Here is a 24,760-nt window from a genome sequence, read left to right as displayed (position 1 = left end):
TGTAAGGGGACTGTGTAGGTAAATGAGGGCGGGGGCGTGGTACATTATTCTGGGCCGGGAGCCATTTCCCTGGAGGTGACAGTACTGCGGGCTGTGTGCTTCTGCTTGACGTCCCGCGTTAACCCAGTGGTCCTGGAGACCCCACGTTTCCCTAGGAAACTTGTTAAAATGAGATCGGAAGTCCCTTTGGGGTATTTATCACAGGCGTTGATAGGGTTAGACTTCCTCTCTTCGTGTGCTCGTTTGTGACTCAAATGTTTGTTACTGCACAGACCGTACTACAATCTGTTTAGGGGAGCCTGGCCATGAGGAGCTGTGTTTAGTTTCCACATTTTTGTATTCCCGGGCCCCGGCACAGAGTAGGTCCTCAACTTCTGAACGGCTGTAGGCGGAGTCACAAATCCAAATGCAGTGAGTTACTTTGCAATGTATTTAAAGTTGCTACTGGAAGTATTCCTACCAACGTTGACAACGCCTACCTTAAAAAAAAAGAAACAGAACAATGCAAAACACTGCCAGGTCAACCGGCAGATGAGATGAGAAATGAAAAATAAAATACTTAAATACCGAACTGTCTTTTCCGACCGTCAATGTAATAATTTGAAAAGGGAAGTGTTAGTGTGTATCAGAATAAACAAGAGTGTCACAGAGGAGATGGGATTTGAGTTGGGTTAAGTCGATAAGAAGAGAACTCACCAGGCAAGGGATGAACAAACATGACCAAAGACAGCAGTGGAAATGGACATGGTTTGCACCGCCCAACCAGAAAGGGCAGGTTGGGGTACAGGTGAAAATAAGACAGAATAAAGAGGATATACAAGAAAGGAGAATGTCATTTAAATGCAGTGGGCTCTAGAAACCACTGGGGCCTGGTGGAGTTGGGAGATATCCTGCGGCCTTGGTCTGGCAGGAGCATCCACACGGGACTCCGTGAAAGAGGGACTACCAGGGAGACAAGATGACACCGCAGTGAAAGGAAAGGAGATGATGACGGAATTCTCAGAAAAGAAGATAGATATTAGCAGTCAGTTGGAAAATGCCTTTTCAAAAACAGCAGAGGATTTTAGCAGCAGCGGTGAATTTAGATTGGTGTCTGTATGTTTCAAGTAACTGGTATGTTGAGAGGTGCCTGAGAAGACCGTTGAGAAGCAAGTGTTCTAGGGGCAGTGGCAGTAATTACTAAGACATTTTTATTTTATGGGCATGTCTGAAACTCTGTAATAGTCGATGCCAAAACATTGTCTCTAGATCTAAGGAAATTCATGCACTGATCTCATCTGGGTTTGAAACAGCCTGGTCACCCTGGATTTCAGTACTAGGTAAAGTTAAAGCAAAGCACACACATAGTATGGGGAAATTTTCTTCATTTTTAATTTACAGCAGAAAGAATATAAAGCATTCAGAAAACATTTTCCATATTTTAAGGGCAATTCAAAACATTTTGCATGGTTTCCAGCAGCTGAGTTCTTCAACAGATCCATTGATTCAATGATGCTTCACATGCACAATTACAAAAATAAAACTTACAAAAAAGAAGACATCTAGACTAGTTTTACATGCAAGTCTCAGGGACCCCCCATTGGGCGCCAACTACTGTGTGGAACTGCCATAAGCGACCGTGCAGCCAGAGAGGGGTTCGAGTTATTGTCTTTATTTCGTTCACACAGTACAGCTGATTTCAAATGGGTAACAAGAATAGCAATTAAATCTTCAGGAGACAGAATAAGATTAGCTATTAATTTTATAATGAAATCCTACTCCTGGCACTTGGGAATTCAGATTATCCAAGAAAGCTGCGCTTACCTATCATCTTATATTCAAAATTAAGATTCACAACCAAGAAAAAGCGGTCAGAAATGCTTCGTTTCAGTGGAAGTGCATTTGTACCTCACCTAGGATTCACAGTTGTACTGGTAGGCTACACCGATAGGTTTTGAACCTACTTCCGATCCCCTCCGTAAGAACGCTCCTAATTCTATGTAGTCTTTATCTTCCAGAAGTTTCTAACTTACTCGGCTAAAATGTAGCATGGGAGACATTAAAAAAACAACAACAAATGAATAAATAAATGTGAGGGGTTAAAGCAAATCCACTGAGGTCATTACTCTTGTCAAAAGATCAGTTATTTGTACCATAAGAAATGGAATAAACGTATCTAAATTCAGTACTAATATGGGATATTCTGAAAGAGCTGGCTTTCACCTTCCTATTCCCATTTTCGAATACAATTGTGTGTTTGTAATTACTCAGTGTCCTCCTACAAGTCAAATTGTGTAAAATAATAGGTACTGGGGGGGGGAGTGCAACAGCTGCAACATAACTCACACATTTAAAAACAAAATCGAGCCAGGTCAGTTTACAAATGTACATGTGGCTACTGGTTGTGGGGCTGTCACTGTTGTCTAAGCTGATCACAAGTGGTAAGACATATACTGTACAGTAATCCGAGGTTGGCAGTGAAAGGAAGTGATTAAAAAACAAGTACAATTATAGAAAAGGCACCAAGAGCACTGACCCCAGTTTTTACCACAATCTTTTTGTATCTACCTTCCTTCTAAAGACACCAGTTTAAAAGCTTATTTGTGAATATTTTTAGGCTTCACAACAAGCCTTGAGTTTTAACTTACAGTTGGCAGCCAGAACCAAGAAAAAAAAAAAACCCCAAAAAACTATTATCTCAGCTTTACACCAACTGGTCCTGAAACCTGGGAATTTTAAACTGGCATCATCAAATGCGAACTTTATTCTCTCAATTTAACGTTAGTAGTTTAGTTTTTAAAAGCATCAGAGTTCTTTGGCTCCTCATTAAATGGAAAGAGTAATAGACCATGACAACCCTACGAGACCAGTTTGCATCTTTTAAATTTTTAGTTATTTTTTGTGCAATTTTTGTTAACATTTTCTGATTTCCAGCAGGAGATAGGAAAAACATGAGACGTTTTCCTACTTTCCATACTAATTCTTTTGTCAGGTTTTGATCGTTCTAAGTGTTCTTTTTGGAGTGACTGGATGGCGTGAAGCACATACGGATTCATCTTACGATTATCTGTTTAGCAAAAGTAACTTAATTTTCGTAAGCAATATTAGCATTCACATTACTTGGCACCGTTGGCAAAAAAATTTTAAATTAAATAAAATAAACTCCTGATAGCCAAAATTAAATGTAAACATATCCTTTTTTTTTTTAAGTAATGTTACTCTGCCTTTTATCCTAAGTCTAAATACAGTAGCTCTTTTTTTGTTTTTTGTTTTTTGCAGTTTAGTCATGCTTTAGCAAAATGTTCTTCTAAAGAACATTTAAAATAAAGTACTCTTATAGTGAAATAAAGTTTTTTTTTGTTTCATTTTACAGACCATAGCCACTAATGCTTTGCTTTTGTTCATTTCTTTTTTCTTGAGTTCATGCACATATCTCTTTGTTTTAATATATACAATATATACAAACAATACATCCACATTTTTTCTCGCTCGTTCAGACAAAACTATACAAATAATTTTATCTTGCCATGTTATTGACCTTTGTGAATAAAATATTTAGCAATTAATATAATCCCTTTCAAATATTTTCTCACTTTCCGTTTCTCCTTCTCTATATACACAGAAACTGCTCAGTTTGGATGAGATTATAGCCAAAAATATGGAATTTACTGGCCAGAACGCAGCACCACACTGATCTTTTAGGTGGCAAATGTCCAGGCAAGGTTTATGATTCCTTAGAATGACTACAGTTTCCAAGGTTACTAAAAAAAGCTCCATGCTGTACCAATTCTCTAAGTAAATCTCATTGCACATGAAAGTAAGGCCCAAAAATTAAAGTGCTGAGCATGACAAAAGGGACAAGATGATCACTATCCTCGCAGGTTCTTGGGAGGTGGTGGGGACAAGAAAATAAATTTAAACTCTGTAAGCTGTTTCTCATTAGTTCCCATGCATTACCCGTTGACCACACACCCGCCCCTCTGCAAATTTCCACAAGACATTAAAAACCTGCAGATTTTAAAAGTTGCATTAAGTGTGCTGTAGAGATGAAAATAAACACAGGTGAAAATAAAAAAAGATCGGTGACGGAAATGAGAGCACGCGGACCGTTACAGATTTGTACGATCTAAGCCCTCCACTGAGAACCAATCCCAAAGATTCAGCTTCTTGGAAGTGACTGACAGGTGCAGGAGCAGCGCTCTCTCTTGTTGCTAGTGCGTCCCCACCTTTGCTTGTCTATATTTTTGGTATAAATATTTGTACAGTTCCACACGATGTTTGAATACAGCCCTATATGAGAAGGAAACCGGCTTCTTCCTAAGAAGAGGAAGCCTCTTTCAGTTCCTCGTGGTGTCTTGTTTTCCCATGATCCAACAGAAGATTGAGTTCCAAGATGTCTTGCTGATCAAATTAAAAGTTGTCCATGAAAGTGCAAATGCAATGACCAACACATTCCTGTTAAAATCCTGCAGCTGATCTCCCCAAAACTGCAGAGGGATTGTGTGTGTGCGTGTGTGTGCGTGTGTGTGCGTGCGTGTGTGTGTCGTTGCATGTCTCTGCTAAAAACAGAAATGAAAACAGTCTGAAAAGCAATGTCACATTGCTAAGGGATGCTGCTGTATGTCTTCAAGTTCCTTGGCCTTTCTCAACTCTTTCACTCTGGAAGAGAAACAGAACAGAACACCAGGTGATAGCTATACAGCGAAACCGTGGCCAGACGAGGGGAAGGGCATTACCATACCCTCTGAAGTGAAAAACCAAGACAAAAACCCTTTGGAAGACTGACGGCAAAAGAAACTCCTGCTAAATCCCTGGGGGAAATATTCCAAGAGGAAGACATGACCCTTCCTGAAACTCTGCTCTGCGTCGAGGGCTCTAAACACAAAGCAAAACCGAAGTCTACTGCGTCAAGTCACGTGTGAGAGTAACGTGCTCATCTTAGGAAGAGTTAACTGGTCACCTAGCTTTCCTGTTAGCCTGTTGGGACCACCATTAATGCCCGGCAGTCCCACAGGAGGCGAGTCAGGGAAACTGCACACACACTTACTTCGCTTCTGACACACCCAGGGACTGAACTGCTTTGCTCACAGACTCAAGACCGTAGGTATCTTGCAGCCGAGCGGACACCTGCACGGCTCTACTCCTGCGCTCGCATATTGTGGAGTCTTTCCGATTTTTGTTATTCCTTACCTTTCTCCCATCCACCTTGTAACTTTACAAGATGTTCAGGTCACTTCCCCAGTGCTCCCAGATGGATAGCAACAGGGTGCGTACCAATAAGGTACACTGTGTTCTATTTATCAAACAGTTGCAGTAAACAAATTTAAATGACATTGGTATCAACAGAGTCGTGGAAAGTCCACATCAGCAAATTACATGTTAATTATCCCCTCCAGTCTATAGTTCTCAATATAAAACTTGGTCTGGGGTTTCGAGTATGGCCACCTGACGTAGATGGGGTGCCATGGAAGGGGTTGCAAGCTAGATTATTTCCTTTCAGTGACAAATAATTCAGATCTTGCCTTAATAGCAAAATGATCAAATACAGGTGTGACTTCTGGGTCTAAGTCCTGAACACAGCATGCGCGGTACACGACTGACGGTGTAGCTCTGCACGCCGTATAATAACATTTGTTTCCCAAAATGGGTGTGGGAGAATGGGTTTAGGCAAATAGAAGCGGCAGTTTCTCGGGACATGGATACCCTGTAACCTCAACAGCGCAAGAAGTCTCATCTCTTTCTCTCGTGGGCTCGTACAGAGGTCAGTCATTCCCAAACACAGTTTTCTGATTCTCTAAGGGTAAAGTTTCTGCTGTTATCTTAAGTGATACCGGTCAATTTAAATTCTACTTTAAAACAAAAGCCAGTTTACTTTCTAAATAGATTCTCGTTAGCACTCAAGAAAACATTTTGAAAAGCAGTAGGAAGTTATCGTTAACATTACACAGGCTGGGATTCTGTGGCCTGGCACATACGCTATTATAGCAATTTAAGAAAACAATATATTTACCACCTCCAAGCAGAATCATTTCTGAGTATTCTGCAAAGTTGATACAATCTCTTCAAAGAGAAGTTGCTCTCTTTCAGAAAAAAAGCTTTATTATTTTATCATCAATACTGAAAAGAATTATCACGTTCGAAAACTTTCTTATTTGCCTGATTTATTTACTAAATACACCAGCTCCAGCTTGATCAACGGTGTATCTTCAAAACTGTTAAATCCTTCTTTCTTAACAGGTACATTGAGAACACATCGCTCTGTTCATAACTGGATCCAGGTATTTATTGAGTTTTAAATTTTGTAATTAAGTATAGCATGGATTATTAAGCTTGAGGGTAATTTGGATATTACAGTACAGAATTGTGCATCATTATAGGTCCCTAATTTTGGACATGCATACTTGATAAATAAATGGCTTTTTAAAAATTGAAACATGCTATATCGTGTGTTCAATTTTTAAACATGCAGTATCTATACTAACAGCCCTGTGGCTGGGAAAATGCAAGGCATGCACTGATGCCCCCTTTACTTCCGGGCATGCAAAGTGTCTGTACTTGTGCAGACCTACTTGCTGAATCGCCGCCAAATGTGCATGCTAGTTCAAATACGACATCTGATTTCTGCACTAGTACAGAACTCATTCACAAATATGCAACAGTGACTCCATCACTGAGGAGATTTCTAGAATCTGAAGAATTCTGAACTCAAAATCTGACAGCATAAACACAGATATCCATCCACAGTTTTTCTAGAGTGAAGAGGAATGCTTTAAAAAGATTAAGTTCATCATTGAGATGAAAGAAAAAAGAGAGCGAATTATAAACCAGGAATGTTTTATACAGTCTCATACCGAAGAAGCTGTCATCAGCTGGTCATAGTGGGTAAACCTTGAAAGTTTTTTAGTTAAAATGGTCACATTTGTTTTTGCAGGTTTTTTTTTTTTTTGCAATTTCTTTTGAAACTAATTAAAAAGTCAACTAAGTTTTCATAAGGTTTCAAAGTCACCATGTAAATACTCTGCTATGAACTAGTGATGGCCTCACATGGCTCTAGGTTAAGGAGAGATGCATGTCCACATACAGAAATGACTATGATCGTCTACACTGGGAAAAGGAGATGCCCTGATCTCAGATATGTTTTCTAGGCTTTCCTCACTCCTGAGCTATGGCGGGGAACTTAGTTCTCAGTTTCATGATGAAGTTTTTACAGTACGTTAGCATGACAAATGATCCCCGAATGGCTTCAGTGGCATAGGCTTTTTTTTTTTTTTTTTTTTTAAGAGAAAGATGTTGAAGGAGGAATTAGGGAAGAGGTAGGGAAGGCTTCTGCTCCAACGGCTGTACATAGGCTTAGCATTCGTTACCTAGTTTAGTCCTCCCGACACATTCCCCATTGTCTCCAATTTGTAAATGCAGAACCTGAGATTTATAGCAATGAAGCAACATGCCCCAAATAATACAGTTAACAAGTGGCAGAGTGGGGCTTCAAGCCCAGGGCTGTCTGACTTCACCTCTCCACCCTGCTGCCTCCAATATACCTCAGGAGAATAAAACAATGGAAAAAAAAACCAGTTACTGTACTGGTTTCTCCAAAGGTACTTAGAAAATCTCTGTGGCATGAGAGGAGAACATCGTTGAAACAGATAACAATTCATAACTATATTCCTAACAACTGCATTTCCTCAACTCGGAGATGCTGTCCCTTATGAGACCTTATGTTAATTTTACTACGGTGTTTGGGAGGACAAAAATTCCTCCACATAAAATGCACTTACCAATTTTATAAAATGGATCTGAGATCTGAAAATAGCGGGAATAAGAACCAAGGAAAGGGAAGATTTTTATCCTCCTCCGATTTCCAATTGGCAGACTGTGTGAATGTCAATTTACCTCTCAACGTTTAGATGAAATTGAGAGACTTTTACAACTCGCCCTACTGAAGTCATAAATGGAGCTCTAAGTCACTAGAGGGCAGATTATTAGGGTAGACTGGAGGCACCTAACTTTAATTTAATTTTGTTTTATTTTAAGTCAAATGTCAATTGGACAAAAAGTAATGTTTGAATGGTATATTGCCTATAAAGAAACACAAAACAATTAACTATATCACCGAAGTAATTTAGAACATGTGATACTAGAATTTTTGTCAGCAAATCTTAAAACAGATGTTTCAAATAGTTACAGAAATTTGTTGTTGCCTTGTCTCCATCAGGACATGAATAACCACTAAAAGGCATGTGTTAACTAAACATGCATCTACCACGAGAAGCGTCATAAAAGTTTAGCTGTTATCAACTCTCAGTTTTTCTCCTTGCTTACTTATATTTCCAAAATGTGCTACAAGGAGTATACTTCTTTTGTAATCATTATTCCTGCTTATCATTCTCCGGAAAAAAAAAAAAGTTTATAAGACGTTTTTCTATCCCTCTGTTACTACTACGACGTCTCACAAATGTTGGATTCACATGACACAAAACACACCCAACTGAAAAATTCAGTGGAGAAAAAAAATTCGATTTTATAATCCAAAACCAACGTCGACGGACGGAACCGCTGTCATCGATAACTTCCTGCATTATAAGCCTAGTTTTTTCAGTACACAGCTTGGTAAATAGAGATCAGAATTCTTGAAGTTGGAATTACGCTTGAAGATCCAGTCACCGTATTTATAGGACTCAGAACACAGATGTTCAGCGAACTCCTGGTGCGTGGTCTACACTAACTACGTGCAGCTAATGGTTACTGAGGTCCGCTTCTCTAACGGAATTACACCTGCGAGATTCATTCAGGGCCAGTAAAAAACCTACCCTAGCAATGTCCTGGTCATCTAAAAAGAAACCCCATTACAATTACGCTTGCTTCTGAATTTCCCCATGCAGAAGACAGGCCAAGCAGCCTTCCGTGGGACTGGACAGACAAGTCATGTGGGACAGAGACTACAGCTTCCGTAGTTCAAGGCTCTCACTACTGTACGGAGAGCTGCAAGGAGCACATTCCTCAGCGTCCCGTCAGTACCTTGGAAAAACGGTACTCCTAGGACTGGCTTGGAGTTGAGGTAATTAGGGCAGCAAGACTTTGACCCGTGACCATGCCACTATTAAAATTGGAGACGACCTCGGGATCTGCCCAAGCACTCTAGGCTGAACATAATCGCCACTCTGGGATACTGCTGCAGTCTCCACAACAACAAAGCAAAACCAAAAACCAAAACAGCCCCCCCCAAAAACCAACCGACCCCCAAAACAAAAAACAAAACCAAAGAAAAAACAACAAAACGAATGTTGCATTCTAATGTACTGAAGTGAAGTAGGCAGCAACAGCACTGAAAGCCAGCAAAAGCCCACAGGGTTTATTTCCGTCAGACGTCCAATGATAATTCATGAATAAATGAAGTAGGCCTGCTTCCGAAACTTGTAGCAAACGATGGCTCCATGGGTAAAGCATAAGGCAAAGCTGCTTCATTACATCTACTCGGGAACGCTCAGCCAGAGAAATGTTTCATGAGTCAGTGGATTTCAGCAGGTATATTCTTGCAATGCTGGACGTCAAAAATATACAGGGCAGCCAGATGCGGCTTTCTGATTAGTTACCTGTTGCTCTGAGAGCTGCAATAGCTCGTGGGGAATTTAGGAAAAGAGAGATCTTGCCATTTTCCAGAAATCTCATTTGGATTGCAAAACAAAAAAGACAGAGAGGCCCAGTAAGAATGACACAGAGCATGTCGTCTGCAATTTAACACACACCACTGTGTTCCAAAAATATTCATTTCCTAAAAGAGGCAAGTAAGACAAAATTACTTTGGGTATCTGAATTACATCCACAATGACACATCCCACACATTCGTTTCCTATTCCTCACCAAATATATCGGGCCACTTGGGAACTACGCCTCCTGTCGACTTTAACTAAGGAAATGTGATGTCACTGTGGTTGACCTAGAGCGGGGTCTGCTTCCCTCTGTCAAGCAGCAGACTTTCAGGCATCGTCAGCCAATTGTCCCTTGGGTTAAAGCACATACAACAAAGCCAAAAGTATAAGGGTAACCTGCAGAGCTGAAGAGATTTCACCGGACTGCTCTCAAGAGTCAGCACTGAAATCACTACTTACCCAGATAACTGGCACCATCTGGCAAAGTTAAGTGTTTAGAAACCCAGTTGTCAAATACAGAGAAAATCTGTTGCTTAAAAATTTGTGACCAGAAAGTGTTACCTCTTCGTCCTCCGATTAGGGTTCTTTTATGCCAGGAGCATAGCTTTGCCCACCTTTACTGAGCGCACATACTAGGCCAGCCACTTACAAAAGCAGGTTATTGGAAAACCAGATTGCCCACTGTTTACGAGAGTGTCTGCAGTGACCGCTCCAGGTGTACGGCCCTCTCACAGAAGTATTATCCCAGGGGAAAAAAGGAATTTGTCTAGGAATTGCTTTTCAGAGAGTAGTCTCTCTGATCTGTGAGAACACTTCCCAATACCCACAAAAACCAAATATCTTAGAGAAGTGGAAAGCCATTTTCTAGCTAGGAAAAGAGGGATTGCCCTGTCTAGTCTCAGTACCTGGAGGATGTCAGGTAATTCGGGTATTTGTTGTTTCTTGACATATGCGGTATCTTGGTTTTCTGCTACGGCACTAAATATCGCCCTGTCCAGTGTACTCAAAACCCGGCTGGGAAGTAGTGTTTTCAGCAATGTGCACCTCAAAGACTTCTTCAATCTCAGAAATCCTCCAGTCAGTTTTTTGAAAGCAGAACACCTACATTAACTGAATTAATAATGAAGACTGTTGATTTAAAGATCTCTCTGTGCATAACAAAAGTTTTCTCTTAAATGGACAGTTATTGTGTCCAAGACAAAACAAATCCCTACGAGAGTTATCAAGAATTTGGAAACTATTTTAAGTGGGTAAACTAGGGGCTCAGTCTGGATGAAAGGCTGTGTGAAAATAAGCTGATACGGTGAAGGGTATTTGGGGCTTTTTCTTAGCCTTCCCCAAGTGAAGACTAAAAGCTGGAAGACACAACGGTATTTTCTGGTTCTTATGTGCCTGGAATTAGCCTATTGTGCCTTAATTCTGATGACCGACATCACCTGCCTTTCTAGAGAGCCTACTGTTCATCCGTCTAGATGGCAGGGTTCAATCACGTTTGACAAGCTCTGCCTGCAAAATTTAATTCCTTCAGTCTTCAACTATTATCTTTTGATGTACCAACCTTAAACGTCTTAAGTATGGGACACTTCAAACATTTACAAAATATGTATTTTAACTTCTTTGATATAAATTCCAGGAATAAGAACTCTCCTCGGAGAATGCTCTGCCTCCCAAGAGTCATTTCAACTTGGGGACCTTTGGAGGAAGGGCCACTGTGACTTCTCTGATGGGACAGAGAGGGAGCGAGACCTTACTGGTAATTAGAGCCACAGGGAGAGAAACAGGACCAGTCTAGAACGAAACTGAGCTTCTCAGCTTCTATCTCACAAACTCCCTGGAGACTGCAGGTACGGGGTGTCAGGGCATTCCAACTTTCCCTGCCTGGGGAGGAGCTCGGGAGGCTGGGACGGAACGCAGCAGGCACTAAAGAAGCTACGGTAGGGACTCTGGTGTTGAAGAGCACCTTTGCAAGACGGACTCTTAAAAATGATCGCTGACATACCAGAGGATAACAAGTTTCAGAAGTGTATAAGCAACCATTTTTACTAAACGCTGTCTCCTTGCAGCGACTGTATGAACTGCACATGCCAGATACTACAGCTTTTAGTTAAACGGAATCCTAGGGCATGCATCTGCTCTTTGGGAGGTTTTTGTTTGTTTGTTTGTTTGAAGTAGAAAGAAATATTATCTATGTATGCAGAGAGTGAGAGGGAACAGAAAGAGAAAGAGATGGAGATTTGGGTGCCCTTTTTTCTCTTACGTTTTAAACAGATGTCTCTGAGCCAGCTCTGCTACATGGGACAGCTGTGAACAACTGCCCACTCCTCAAGAGGACTAACTAGTTAAATTTACAGACCAGTGTAGCTGCTTTATTATTTTTTTAAATACATTTTCTTTCAGTGACTATCCATGGTTCTAACCAGGTGAGACTCTGAATCTTTTATAGGGATAGAGTCTTGTTTTAGGAAGAACTTATAAAAACTCAATTCTCCTATCATCATCATCATCGTCGTCATCATCAGTCAGCAAACTACAGCCCATGGGCCAAATCTAGCCCAATGAATATCTGTGTAAATAAAGTTTTATTGGCATGGTAGCCATAACCATTTATGTACGTGTCATCTATGGGTGCTCTCATGCTCTGATGGCAGAGCTGAACAGCTGTGACAGCGACCGTGTGGCCCACAAAGCCTAAGACATGTACTATCTTACTAAAGCCTCTAAAGCAAAGTTAGCTGGCCTTTGACTTGAAATATAATGAGTAAAATACCAGCATCCACATAAATGTACTTGGATGAAAAATATTAGCTCCAGAAACATTAGAAGTTTTCGATTTTTTGAATTATCATCTCTTCTCGGAAATCCTACGCATGACTCAAGTATCGCCATAGGGTCAGAAGGGAGGGCGCTGAGCGCGCCTGAGCTGGCAGAGGTAACTTCTGTGCTAATTTTTTAAGTGCATTTTCTCTTAAGTCTATCAGACAAAAGTTGTCCAATTAATCTACATTCAAATCTGATTTTGCTGAATGATATTCCTGGCTTTTAAATCAATTTCCTGACATTCAATCCTTTACTGTAACTTCAGGCATGTGACAGTCCCATCTGACAAAGATTTCTGCCCCTTCGGTATACCTACAAATCCGCGTCATATTCTAAAATCTCAACGACACCAATGGTGTCTACTGGATACCGCTCCGTTACCATTTCTTTAAAATACGAATTCTACTGGAACACCCAATCTTCACTGCAACATACAGTATACAGATTTAAGACACTTGACGCCACGTTGTCTTTATTCAGCATTGCTGTTAAACTCTGGAAGTCAGGTTTGCTCGCTGCGTTATAATGAATGTCCTGCAGTGTTTCTGAAAGGGCAGCTTCGTGGGCTGACTTACCTCATGGCACCAGGGAAAGGGAGATTTAGAAAATGAAACTAGAGGAACAGGGGAACGGGGAAATAGTAACTCTAAATAAGAAATCGATTTATTAAAAAAAATAAAATAAAAAAGGAAAAAAAAAGCCAGTATCACCTGGTGAGCTTTCTTGCTCTAGAAATTTTGGACACAGGCAGTAGTGGAGAGAATTTCATGGTGGCCAATTATCTGAATCACAGAGAACCACCTGCTGGATGTTTTCTTATGGTGCAGCCTTGTCTTAACTCCACCGACGTCTACGCATGCCCTGTGGCCGGGTCAGAAGGGCCTCCCTTTCTCTCACTCATGCATTTGTCCGTCTGCTGTATGTGACTGTTTGCATGTCGTATAACGTAGCAGTGTTAGTAATTAGGGTTAGTTTTCATTTTATCGTATTTCATTCAAAATGGATGTGGAACTTACTGGCATACCTAGGCTGCAGCCCCATGCAAGCAAGCAAAAAGCAAAATATTGAAAATGGAAGGTAAAGGTAAACACTGGCTAGCAGGCAGCTAAACTCACCCTTTTGTACAGCCTATGGTCCACCAGGGGGCTTTAGACAGTAAAACAACACCAAAGAGCTATTAGCATGTGAGGGTCACAACAGAAACCTTATACATAGCTTTATTTCAACAACAACAACAAAGAGTATAAAGTGTTTCCTTTTTTGGAAAGAAAGAAAAGGAGGGGGTGATGGGGTATGTGAAATGGGCAGGTAGGAAATTCACCAATTTATCGTGAAGTCTAAAAATGTGGGGGTCGTATGACTTAGCAAAATCCTTAAGAAATGGGACACTTCTTATTGATTCCTGAAGCCATTACCTACCTACCTCTTCTGAGAGGGTGTCATATGAGGTTTCTATTTTAATGCTTCTCAGGGACAGGTCACATGACAGTTTCTCTTAAAATAATATTCAGTACCCCAAAATGGAAACAGGGCTATGTTCATCCTGGGGAAAAGAGGAGCTCAGACTTTCGGTTCAACAGATCTTCAGGACACAAGGGTGGGAAGAGACTATGGATCTGACACAGGGGGCATACAAAGGTCATTAAAATTTGCCTGCACATTTCTCCTAACCTCTGAACTATTCCAGGGCAAGTAAGGAAGAGAGCCAGTCCAGGGGCCTTTAATTTCATCCCAAACAATGAATAGGAATTCAGAGTCCAGAATCTGATGTTCTCTTCATAACAAACCTTCTTGGCACCCTCAAGAGTTTACTACTAGCTAAAATATGAAGCAGAGAAAGGTAATCATGAGCTTCTTCCCTACTGGTTTACAAAAAGAGAGCTCTGAAAACAAGAGCGAAAGGATTCCTTTGCCCGGTTTACTCTTGGGGAGGGGGCAGCCTTTGATGCACGTATGTTTTGTTTAAATAGCTTACCCTCTCAACTCGCCCAGTGTAAACACAGCGCACGGCTTCGGACAAGAAAGAAGAGAAAAGGAGTGGGACTTTGTATCGGTTTTCTCCTAACAACCAAGGTCGCACTACCTACAGGTGTTTTCAGAGCTTGAGGAGAAGACTAGGAGAAACAAGGAGAGTGCGACTTGTGAACATTCAGGTTTGTTCGAAGTGGTCTAAGAAAGAGCAATGTAAAGCTAATTTTCTTAAAAATAAAATCTTCCAGGAAGGCACTAACCGCAGTCTCGGCAGGACTGGATAGAATCTTCCTGTGTTTTTCATTTTGCAGGTCAGAGAGGAAAAGGAAGGAGGGAGTGTGAGCACATGTGAGAACCTCTGGAAAAGGGCCTAGGGAAGGCCCAGAGGTCTCACTGAACGGAGAAAATCAACTACCCTATTTGGCTGCAAGTACGGTCATGCTGGCAAAGGCAGGACTGAGCGGGCGAGAAGAGCCGGCCCTCGGGAAGGCTTGTAGGACTAATGTGATTGTGTGCAGGTGCTCACGTTGTCATCTGCGTTTCCTAACAAGACTTCCTAGTTGAGTGTCGACATTGAAATCTCATCGGCTAGCTAATTACGGGGGAAAAGACCCCACTCACTGCGTGGGAGAGCAAATGCGCTGCTGAGGCCTAGCTGGTGTATGTTAGCCGCTTTCAAGTAGCGTTCTAGTCAGAGAATTGCAAATACATCCTAAAGAGTATTCTTTTGCAAGTTTTTATTATTGTTAACGTGTGGCTCTGTGCACATTTCCTTTGAACATCACAGAAAAGAACTCTTTTGCAGACAGAAGGAAAAGTACAAATGGCCAGTTAACCCCTATTAAGTCTCCAAGTCAAAAGAGTTTCCAAGTCAGCAAGCAGACAGGTTAGGAGCCAGAAAAACTGAAGTAAAAGGGAGCCTCTGTGGGATCGAGTTGAACCCGGACACTCAGGCTTTAGGTACAACGAAACAGGAAGAGGAAACGAGACGTCAAAGAGCTTGCTTCTGAGTTTGGGTCTGCAAACCGCACAGCTCCCGATGTGCAGGGAAGCAGCGACACCACACAGGGTCATCGAAACACAGCTCAGAAGGCCACTGGGACAGATGTCAGACCAGAGTGCTCACCTAATCAAGAAAACCAAACGATCTCACCAGCTCCCCCCAGATCTAAGAGAAGAGCCTAGCATTCACAAAGGAAGCTCCAATTTGAGGAAACAAAGAGAAACCCCTTGAGCTGGCCTTGTGGGAAGCTGTCCTGTCTCCAGGGAAGGCCCCCGTCACAGGAGCCTGTTTTCTCCTCATTGAAAATGCACCTCTCAACTCAGACGGGTTCCCCTTCCTGCACATCTCCAGCAGAGGGCACCCGCTATTCAGCAGAAATCCTAAGTCGGAAAACCTGGATGGAGTCGGTGGTTTTCCATCCGTTCCCTGAGAATAGGAACTCTGTTTATTCTCTGTGTGGACGCACACGGGCACAGGGAGGGCTCGGAGCGAAGAGTGTGCTGCAGTGTCGCGTGGAAGTAAGAGGTGAAAGAGAAACGGGAATTAAAAGCTAGTCCCACTACGCTGTCCTCACACCCAAATTAAGACGGAAAGTCGCTGGCGTGAGTCTCCACGGCTTGCTATTTCCCATGTAGTCTGAGACAGGTACCTGGGTTCCGGAAGCACCAACTCAGTGCCTAGTTAGAGTTCTGCTCTCCTACGCGATTCGGGACGCTTACTCTGATGAGTGTCGGGGACTCGCTCGGCAGAGGCGGGCATGCGTGGTTAGGAGGGTCAGGGCTGTTCTACTGCTCTCGACGAGCACACTGTCTACATGAGGGGTAGGGTTACCTGTGGCGGCAGCGGCGGAGGAACCTCATTATTTTTCGAGCAGCTTGGTCCTGCTTTTTGGTTAGCAAACTGCTCCTGAAAAAGCCGGAATAGCAATGTCACGAGACGGTCCTGTGACGCTTGATGTGCGCATGCTGAAAACAGGTGAGCAGTGACAGAGGGCTTTTAATTAAACAGTTCACATAGCAAACCCAACAGCATGGGCAGGCCCGGGCCGCGACAGAGATGGAAGGAGGGGACCCCTTCCCCTGGCCATGAGGGACACAGGGCCCAGGTCCAACATACGGTGACACTCAGCTGTCCTTTCACAACCCTTCATGAGCTCGTTTTGTGGAAGAAGGCATTCCGGCCTTAGACAGGCTTTCTCAGGGTCAAAGCTAATTCACCCGAGTCTGATTCTCTACTGAACTACTTCTGTTGGCGTATCTTACTGCGTTCAGAGTCCCCATCGCACTCTCAAAGATGAACTAGCTGGCCTTTGAGGTCTCACATGCAGGGACACTACAATTCAGACTGCCCAACGGGGTGCCCTCTCTGAACAGGAACTTGGGTCCTGCCAGCTTCCCACCCCAGCTGAAGTCAGGTGGGGCCACCAAAATAACTGAACGGGGGCAGGGGGGCAGGCTTGGAGAGAGAAGTTGCTAAACAGACAAAGATGGACTGACAGCGCGGGTATCACCACACGCAGTCACAGCATCTTAAGTGGTCAAGAAAGTCCCCGTGGCATGCGTGTCGCCCCAGACGTCGGGGCAGGGCCATTCTTTCCACGATGCCAGGGCTCTCTTCCCCAGACAGCTTCACCCCGCTGAAAGCTCAACCCACCTGAGCTTCTGTTGTACGATGACGGCTGTTCGGCGAGCCTGCCGTCTCTTGCCACACTTCTTATAACTCCGGTAATACTTCTGGATCAGCACAGCAGCGCGCCGGCTCTGCTGAAATTTTTTTTGTTCGTAGTAACTTCGGAATTTGCTCTGGATAAGGATGGCAGCCTGTGTCATCTTTTTATAAAGTGCATACTGCAGGGAGACAAGAACAAGCACACAGTAACAACAGGGGCCACACACGCCGCTGTGTCCTCGGAGCGCGCCAAGGGAGGGGGGGAAGGACACAAACGCCTTTTTCCCTTTATCATCCTAGTCTCGGTTCTCGGTTCAATCATCAAAGAGGCAGACTAGGAAACCTTTTCACCTACCTCTATCCAAATGCTTTAAAATATTAGTTTACAGGTTGCTTTCAGACATTGTATTGCTTTAAATGTGCTTTTCCCCCAAAATAGAAAATATTTTGCTCTTATTGAAAAAAAAATTTTTAATAGCAATTATATGTAGACATTTAGGAATAATAAAAACATTTAGACAGTACGACTGAAATGTTTAAGATTCATATTTACTATCCAATTTCGAAATATTTTAAAATAACCTTTTTTATGCATCCCGATCACCACCACACACAAGCCCGCTAAGAGCAGTCAGTAGCTGATTCCTAACTACTGTTCCGTAGGACACATTTCTGAGTTGCAAGGTCCCAAATACAAGGCTTATCATGAAACGCTGACACCTTTAAGACATTTAACCTGCAAAAGATTAACACTCATAAGACCGACACAGGGGTGAAGCCATGAAACCGGGAAAAGTGTCACAGAACCAGGGCCTGCTCGGGAGCTGGCGCCAGCAGCCCTCCGCCCGCCTGCTGCACCGCACGAGGGAGGGATGAAGGCACGGGGGCAGGAGCTCTCCTCCATTTCCGTCCCCAGGCACTAAAAATGCAGAGCTCTCCATATTTAAAAAATGCAATGTCCAAACTGCTAATGAAATAGAATAGGACTCTGGGGACAAGAAGTCACAAGGAAGCACTGTGCTTGCAAGAAGGCAACTTACCATCACGGAGAAAAATACTCCTGAGAAAACCCCTGTGCCTAAGTACATCTCTGCCTGTACGAGCTGGAGCGAGGGGAGGGAACTGACTTCTCAGAATGTTCAAGACACAAGACCCTTGTGCAAGATTCCTCTTTAGTCTCGTCTGACCTGTTTTCCATTTTCATTTGCCCCAAAATATTTTCAGACAGCCTGTATCCTACAGAGCTGCTATGGTTTTCATCCCCTTGGCCGGTGCGCACTGCACATTCAGAAACTGCCCGGCCACAGTGAGGCATGCACACCAGGAGGAAGGGAAATGCACTAAGTGGCTCGCTGCACTCACAGGAATTGGCTTGAATGGATTCTTTAGATTGACGTGACCGAGAAAATGTCCAATGACTTAATGCCAAAACCCACTCCAACTGAATAACCACGTGGTCCCCAGAGATGCACTGTGGTTAGGTGGCCTGGCAAGGGGAGTGAGCCTGTTTCCTGACCCTGACGTCTTAATGGCCCCTTCTTGTAGCTGGTGATGGGTGTGAAGTTTGTGACTCTGGTGGAATGGTTTGTGAGGGGACTTGGGTGTCATTACCTTCAAGGCTATCCATGTCAGCTTGGGGAGAAACAGAAAATACAAGATTAATGTTAGATTGCTGAATAGAAGGAAATTAAAAACCAGAACCAATAAAACTCCCAACCAGAAAAAAAAAAAAAGTCAATCTGGCTACATTAATGCCTTCCATCTTCCAAAATACTTGTCTTATACTTGTCAGTATTTCAAAAAAAAATCATGCCTTCTGTTTTCCTGGTTGTAGACAACACTTCTCTGGGAGGGGATTTTAAAAACCAAAACCAAAACCAAGACTCATCTTTTGGAATAAATACCTGTTGTAATCACAGACTTGAGCCTTTGACTGTGTGTCTTGCTTGTGCTAACATGAGGACAGAGCCAGGTACCGTGGTGCCAGCGTTTACACAATAAACCTTCATTTTCTGGGATCATGAACTCAATGGGCTAGAAGCTGAAGACTCCTCCCAACCCCCCCTTCACTAGCAGGGCTTACTCTGAGAGAAACTCAAGAACATGGCAACCTATACCAGAAATCGAAGTGAGCCCTGCCTCATAACAGAACACACTACCACACTTCCGTATGACTACTACACATCTCAGCACGTATTATTCCTTAAGTAAAAGTTTAAAACCTACCTAGAGCACTGTCCACTGACAGGTTCTAGAATCTACTGACAGGCCTGAACTTTATCATATGGGCCAGTGTAACTCAATTAGGCAAGTTTTTATATTTTCTAACCACCCAGGTGGTTAAGAAAATCTAATATTGACTTAATTTCTCTGAGCCTCAGCCTCTTCATTGTAAAAGGACATAAACCTGTTTATTGCCAGTAATTGTAAGGAGTAGATGTGATGAGATGATGTGGGCCGCAAGGTCTAGTACATCCTCGGGGCCCCATGCACATTAGTTCCCTTTCCCACGTGAGAGCAGTTAGGTAACCTTACACGGTGTTTTGGAAACAGTTACACTGCGCGAAAGAACACTGAGGTATCCTCCCTGCATCTCTTAACTAAGGAATGCAAAAGCCGTTTAAGATGCTGTGGGTGTCTTAAGATATTTCGGAGATATTTCTTCCAAGTCTTCATTCGAAAATGGATAGGAAGGAAGCTAAAAGAAAAAGTGGCTTGAGAGTAGATAATTTCTATAAGTCAAGGTCAAAGATAACTGCCATTATTTCATTTGCTCCCTAGAGCTCTTCAATGACTCCAGATACAATTACTGGAACACAGTGCCTCACTTCAGACAAAGAATTTTCTCTGGTCAGACCAATATCTCAGGTGGGTCATAATACCGAAAGGCCGACAATCTGAACAGACATTATTTTGTGACATAAGTTTAATTACAGATGGTTTTTTGGTTCGTTTTTTACCCCCTGCTCTGGAACATTTCCCTCTGGTTTTTGGTCAACGTAATCCAAAGTCAGTGTTCGAATCAGGTCCTGGACATAGTGCTCTCTGGCCAGACCACATGCTAGAATCCCCGGGGACCTGCTGCTGTTTGGACAAGGAGCACTTCCTACTGCAACCCAAAGCTGTGGTTTACCTGTTTATATTTTCTGTAACAACGCTGAATGACAGCGGCAGCCACTTCCTGCTGCTCCCGCAAGGGTCGGCCCTGCAGGGCAAAGTGAAGGAAAAACACGGCTTAGTGTAAGAAATAACAATTTGGGAAAAGAAATGTCAACTTTCTTCAGACTTAAATAGAATTACTCCTCATTTGTAACTTTCTCTGAGGCCCCCAGGTTTACTAAAATACAGCGATAATTAATGATAAGTAGAAATTAGGAAAAATGAATTTACAGAATAAATCTCTGATTCTTGCTTCTAAATAGAACTATGATATTTGGATGTTAGGAGGTCCAAAAATATTCGTTTTCCAAGTATTTAACAAATCAGGTATTGTAGACATGCTGCCAGATTTCCACTGTCTTTCCTAATATAACCCCAACTTCTCCAACTTTGGGATCGATGATTATTGGCTTTTAACACCTTCTCAGGGTGGTCAAAGACACCTTTGAGAATCTGTGGAAGGCCACAGACCGTCTGCCACCAAAAATGCACACACAAGCTTTAGCATAAAATTTCAGGAGTTCATGGGCTGCCTACAGTCCCAGTCCCTTAAGAACTCCTGCTTTAGGTTATAGATTCCTGTGGCAGAAGTATCAACTTCCTCTATACTAACTAAATAATAAATATCCATTATCATCACCAAGAATAAATTGAGGTGGTGATAACTATCACCCTACTGGTTAGTTTTATTTCCCTAAAGCATCTAAAAATTATTAATATTTCATGTGACATAATAATTCCAAATAACAATTCTACAGACTCAGCAAAAAAAAAAAAAAATGCATAAGTTTTGGTTTGGATGATTCTGACTTCTGTCTGTGTTCCCTGATCTTACAAATGTCACATCAGGACTCTGTTCTACTTTACCTTGTATTTCCGGAAAGCAGTCTGGACGAGTCTGGCGGCTTCATAGAGTTCTCTCTGCTCGTGATCAGACAGAGTTAGCTGAGCAAATTCATTCTCGACCTTCTCACTGGTAGACGCACTCAGGAATTCCGACCAATCTGCTGCTGAGGGAAGGCTGGGTTTCTCAAAAGCTATTTCACTGACTGGGGACCCAACCGGGCTCAAGCTGGTATTAGAAGAAGGGGTTAGAGGTTCGTTATATGCACTTCTGAAACAAGAGGAGACACAAGGGAGAGAGACTGGTGATTGATCTGCACGACCCATTATATACTGCTGAGAAAGGAGACAAGGGCCACTGCGCGCTATTAAGAATATGCCTTCATTCGGTCAAGTTGCTGAACGTATTCCGTACTTTAACTGTCCTTCAGGTAGTAAGTTCCTACTGAGTACCTATTATGAGTTTAGCACTATGCTAAATACGAAACCCACTGAAGATGCTGTCTGGCCCTTGTGAAACTTCAGTTGAATTGTGGTGAAACATCATGGGACATGACCTCACATATGCTACAAGGGGAGAAAAGTCACAGAAGAGGTGAGGACATGAGCAGGGACCTGAAAGTGGTGAAGGAACTTGTCCCCATGTTTCCTTCCTTCCTGCACGAGGGCTCCTATTACACAGCATTCATCAGATCTAATTGGCCTCCCACGCCTCCCGTTGAGCCTGGGAATTTATGCCGGTCAGTGACCCACGGACATCCACTGACCTGATCTGGGTAGCGCTTGGCAGACGATCGACATCGGCTAGGTAACTGGCCAGCCAGCTCATGGTACTGCTGATGGTGGCAGTGTCTGTTCTTTCCAGTGCCGAGGGCTCTGTGGGCACAAAACTCTCCTGCTTGATTCGATCAGGTGTGGCTTCGATGATGTGCTCTGCCAAGGTCATCATGTTCACCTGGAATCCAGAGTTCACCAAACAGGTTAAGAGGGAACCTTAGAAGTTATCCAGCACCCCCCAGCCACGGGAAGAAAAAAGCAGGGTGGGCAGCCTTCTACCTCAATCCAGTGCACCCCAATATCACTGTAAGTTTTATACCATTCAGCCAAATATGCTGAGACCTGATTCTCTCCAAAAATCATAGTCTGGCCAAAAACCTTCAGTCAAGTCTTAGAGAACTTCTGCCTTGTGCCTACTCTCTGTTCAGCTGGGACCAGCTATTTAATGATACTGTGGGCAGTTCTTCAGCAAGTTGTCACGTTACCATGGTGATGCTACAGGTTACCTAAAGGATGGTCACCCCCGACCTTGGCCTTGCCTAGAGACCCCCAGTCCTGTAGAGGGCAGCAGTGAGCCAATGTGAGGGGCCAGCTCAAGGTTGACACAAACCAGTTAGATAATCCTCTTCTTGACCTCCCACCTTCCTGCACACTGAGAGGAGGATATGGGACCCACTTCTGGACGAGACTCTACAGACATCTGCTGCGGGGTTTGGGGCAAAGACTTTTTTTTTTAATTTTTAAAAAGATTTTAGTTGTTTGTCAGAGAGAGAGAGAGAGAACACAAACAAGCAGGGGGAGTGGCAGGCAGAGGGAGAAGCAGGCTCCTCACGGAGCAGGGAGCCTGACGCAGGACTCAGTCCCAGCACCCTGGGATCATGACCTGAGCCGAAGGCAGACGCTTAACCGACTGAGCCACACAGGCGTCTCAGGGCAAAGCTTTTGCTTTCCTGATGAACAGTATTGATGCCCTTGACTCTTCCCCTCTTCTTCCTGCCTTGACTCCAAACAAGTTCCAGCACCCACATTGTAACCGTAAGGAAACAAGAATCAAGAGGAATTGTCGCCAAAAAGAACAAAAAGTTCAGGGAAAAGTCTGGGCCCGTTGGCATCACTGAGCAAATCAACCTCTGGACTTCTTGTCATGTGAGAAAAATCAATCATTTGTTACTAAACCACTCTAGTTAGGGGGCTGATACTTGCACCCCAAGTACATTCCTAATAGATAGAATTAGGAATCCCCAGGGCTTAGTCTGCACTGCCACAAATTTAATTAGACTTGGAGATACGGCCTTGTTTTTAAAGACTTCCTTGCATGTTTCTTGAAAATAGAAATTAAAATAATAGCAGTTTAAGCTTTTAAGTGAATTGAAAGTATTCTGAAAGGACCCATACAAAGGTGGCAAAATGCTTATCTTAAACAACGTGAATGAGCCTCCCAACAGTATGCTAAGTGCAAGAAGCCAGACACGGAAGCCTGCAAAGTTCAGGAGGCTGTTTATATGAAATTTCCAGAAAAAGCAAAACTCAGGGGAAAGCAATCAGATCGGTGGTTGCCTAGGGCTGGGAGGCGAGCAGAGATGACTGCAAACGGGCACGGGAAACTTTCCGGGGGTCACAGCGGTGCTCTAAAGGGCACTGAGGGGATGGCCGCACAGCTGCACACACTAGCATTCATCACACGGAGCACTCGGGGTGAACTTTATGGGATGTGACGTATACCTCAATGAAGCTGTTAAAAACACTTATCTTGGGTAATTTTCTAACTTTTCAACAAACAAGAATGGTTCTTGTAATAGGAATAAAAATGAAAAAAATATTGCAGGCTTTCTTTTTCCTCCATATAAGCCCCTTGATTTGTGACTCAAGCAGCAAGAAGTCCTAGCCTGATACCTTTTCCATGAAAGTATTCAAATATTTTATTAAAAGCAAAGTGGAATTTCTGGAGACTGAAGGCTATAACTTTACAGTCACCCCCCCCCAAAGTCCTTTACAGTCACCCCCCCCCCCAAAGTCCTTTATTTTATGAACACGTATCAGTGTGAGAACACCACAACATCACCACGGTCCACACGCTGGGCGACCACACACACTTTTTACTGTGCTGGCTGCAAAAACAAGGACATTTAAATGACTTTAAACAAAACAATAACATTCTAAGCAGTGGGACCTAAAAAGTCACGTCATTTGCTTCTCAACTTCTTGTATTGTGGTCAGAGAAGATAGCTTTTAAATGTGCAGCTTTGGATTTTTGTTTAAATTCCCGTTGTGTTCTAACGTATGAGCAATTTTCACGCATGTGGCTAGGATACCTGAAAGGAGAAATCATCTGTATAGTTGCTAAGTGTATGAATTACGTACATCTGCGTAATTACATAAAGCATATCCCGCATTAACTCTATCACATATACTAAATATACCTACGAAAGCCAGCTTTCTAATAGCCTTGTTCCGTGTTTTCACATCCTTCCTGCAGCTATTCACGCTGACAAATTCTGAGATAAATGTCAGTCTCACACTATGATTATGAGTGTGGCTCTACATTGCTTTGTATTCACTGGTTTTCGTTTTAGTATCCAGAGGCTGTTGATGGGTGGTATCTTCTTGACAAATGATCCCTACATACTGTTTGCCTTAAACTGTACTTTGTATCGTTTTTCTCTTTACACTCATTTGTCTATTCATCTTTGCCCATGGTTTCCTTTTCCTTCTCTCTGTGTCATCTCATTTTAGTTCTTTTACAAGCAGCATATAGTATGTTTTGCCTTTTTTAAAATCCAATCTGAGAATCTTTTAATAGAATTGCTAGTTAGCAAAGTGGGAATGAATCATGTTTGAAAATATTCCTACAATATTACGTTTTCTGTTTATTATTTCTGTTGCTTCACTTATACTT

At 42.8% G+C, this 24,760-nt stretch overlaps 1 protein-coding gene across 2 annotated transcripts in view; it reads right to left on the bottom strand.

Annotated features, from left to right (window-relative positions):
• Positions 1 to 3,383: 3,383 nt before the first annotated feature.
• The window catches only part of LOC113270558 (calmodulin-binding transcription activator 1), a 553,286-nt gene continuing 531,909 nt past the window's right edge, over positions 3,384 to 24,760 (bottom strand). Inside the window, exons 14-20 of one of the 2 annotated variants that reach the window (XM_044391442.3) lie at positions 21,855 to 22,042; positions 21,112 to 21,358; positions 20,219 to 20,290; positions 17,071 to 17,264; positions 16,249 to 16,323; positions 13,559 to 13,589; positions 3,384 to 4,638 (exon numbers count right to left, since the gene is read on the bottom strand). In XM_044391442.3, the coding sequence (XP_044247377.2) occupies positions 4,606 to 4,638; positions 13,559 to 13,589; positions 16,249 to 16,323; positions 17,071 to 17,264; positions 20,219 to 20,290; positions 21,112 to 21,358; positions 21,855 to 22,042 (840 nt within the window). In that variant the 3' untranslated portion in view covers positions 3,384 to 4,605. The remainder of the gene's footprint in view (positions 4,639 to 13,558; positions 13,590 to 16,248; positions 16,324 to 17,070; positions 17,265 to 20,218; positions 20,291 to 21,111; positions 21,359 to 21,854; positions 22,043 to 24,760) is intronic. The other variant, XM_048221802.2, reaches the window with a different exon arrangement.

The sequence above is a fragment of the Ursus arctos genome, unplaced genomic scaffold (assembly GCF_023065955.2).
Source record: "Ursus arctos isolate Adak ecotype North America unplaced genomic scaffold, UrsArc2.0 scaffold_32, whole genome shotgun sequence".
NCBI lineage: Eukaryota > Metazoa > Chordata > Mammalia > Carnivora > Ursidae > Ursus > Ursus arctos.
The sequence above is the reverse complement of the archived record's forward strand: the minus strand, read 5'-3'. Positions and strand labels throughout refer to the sequence as shown.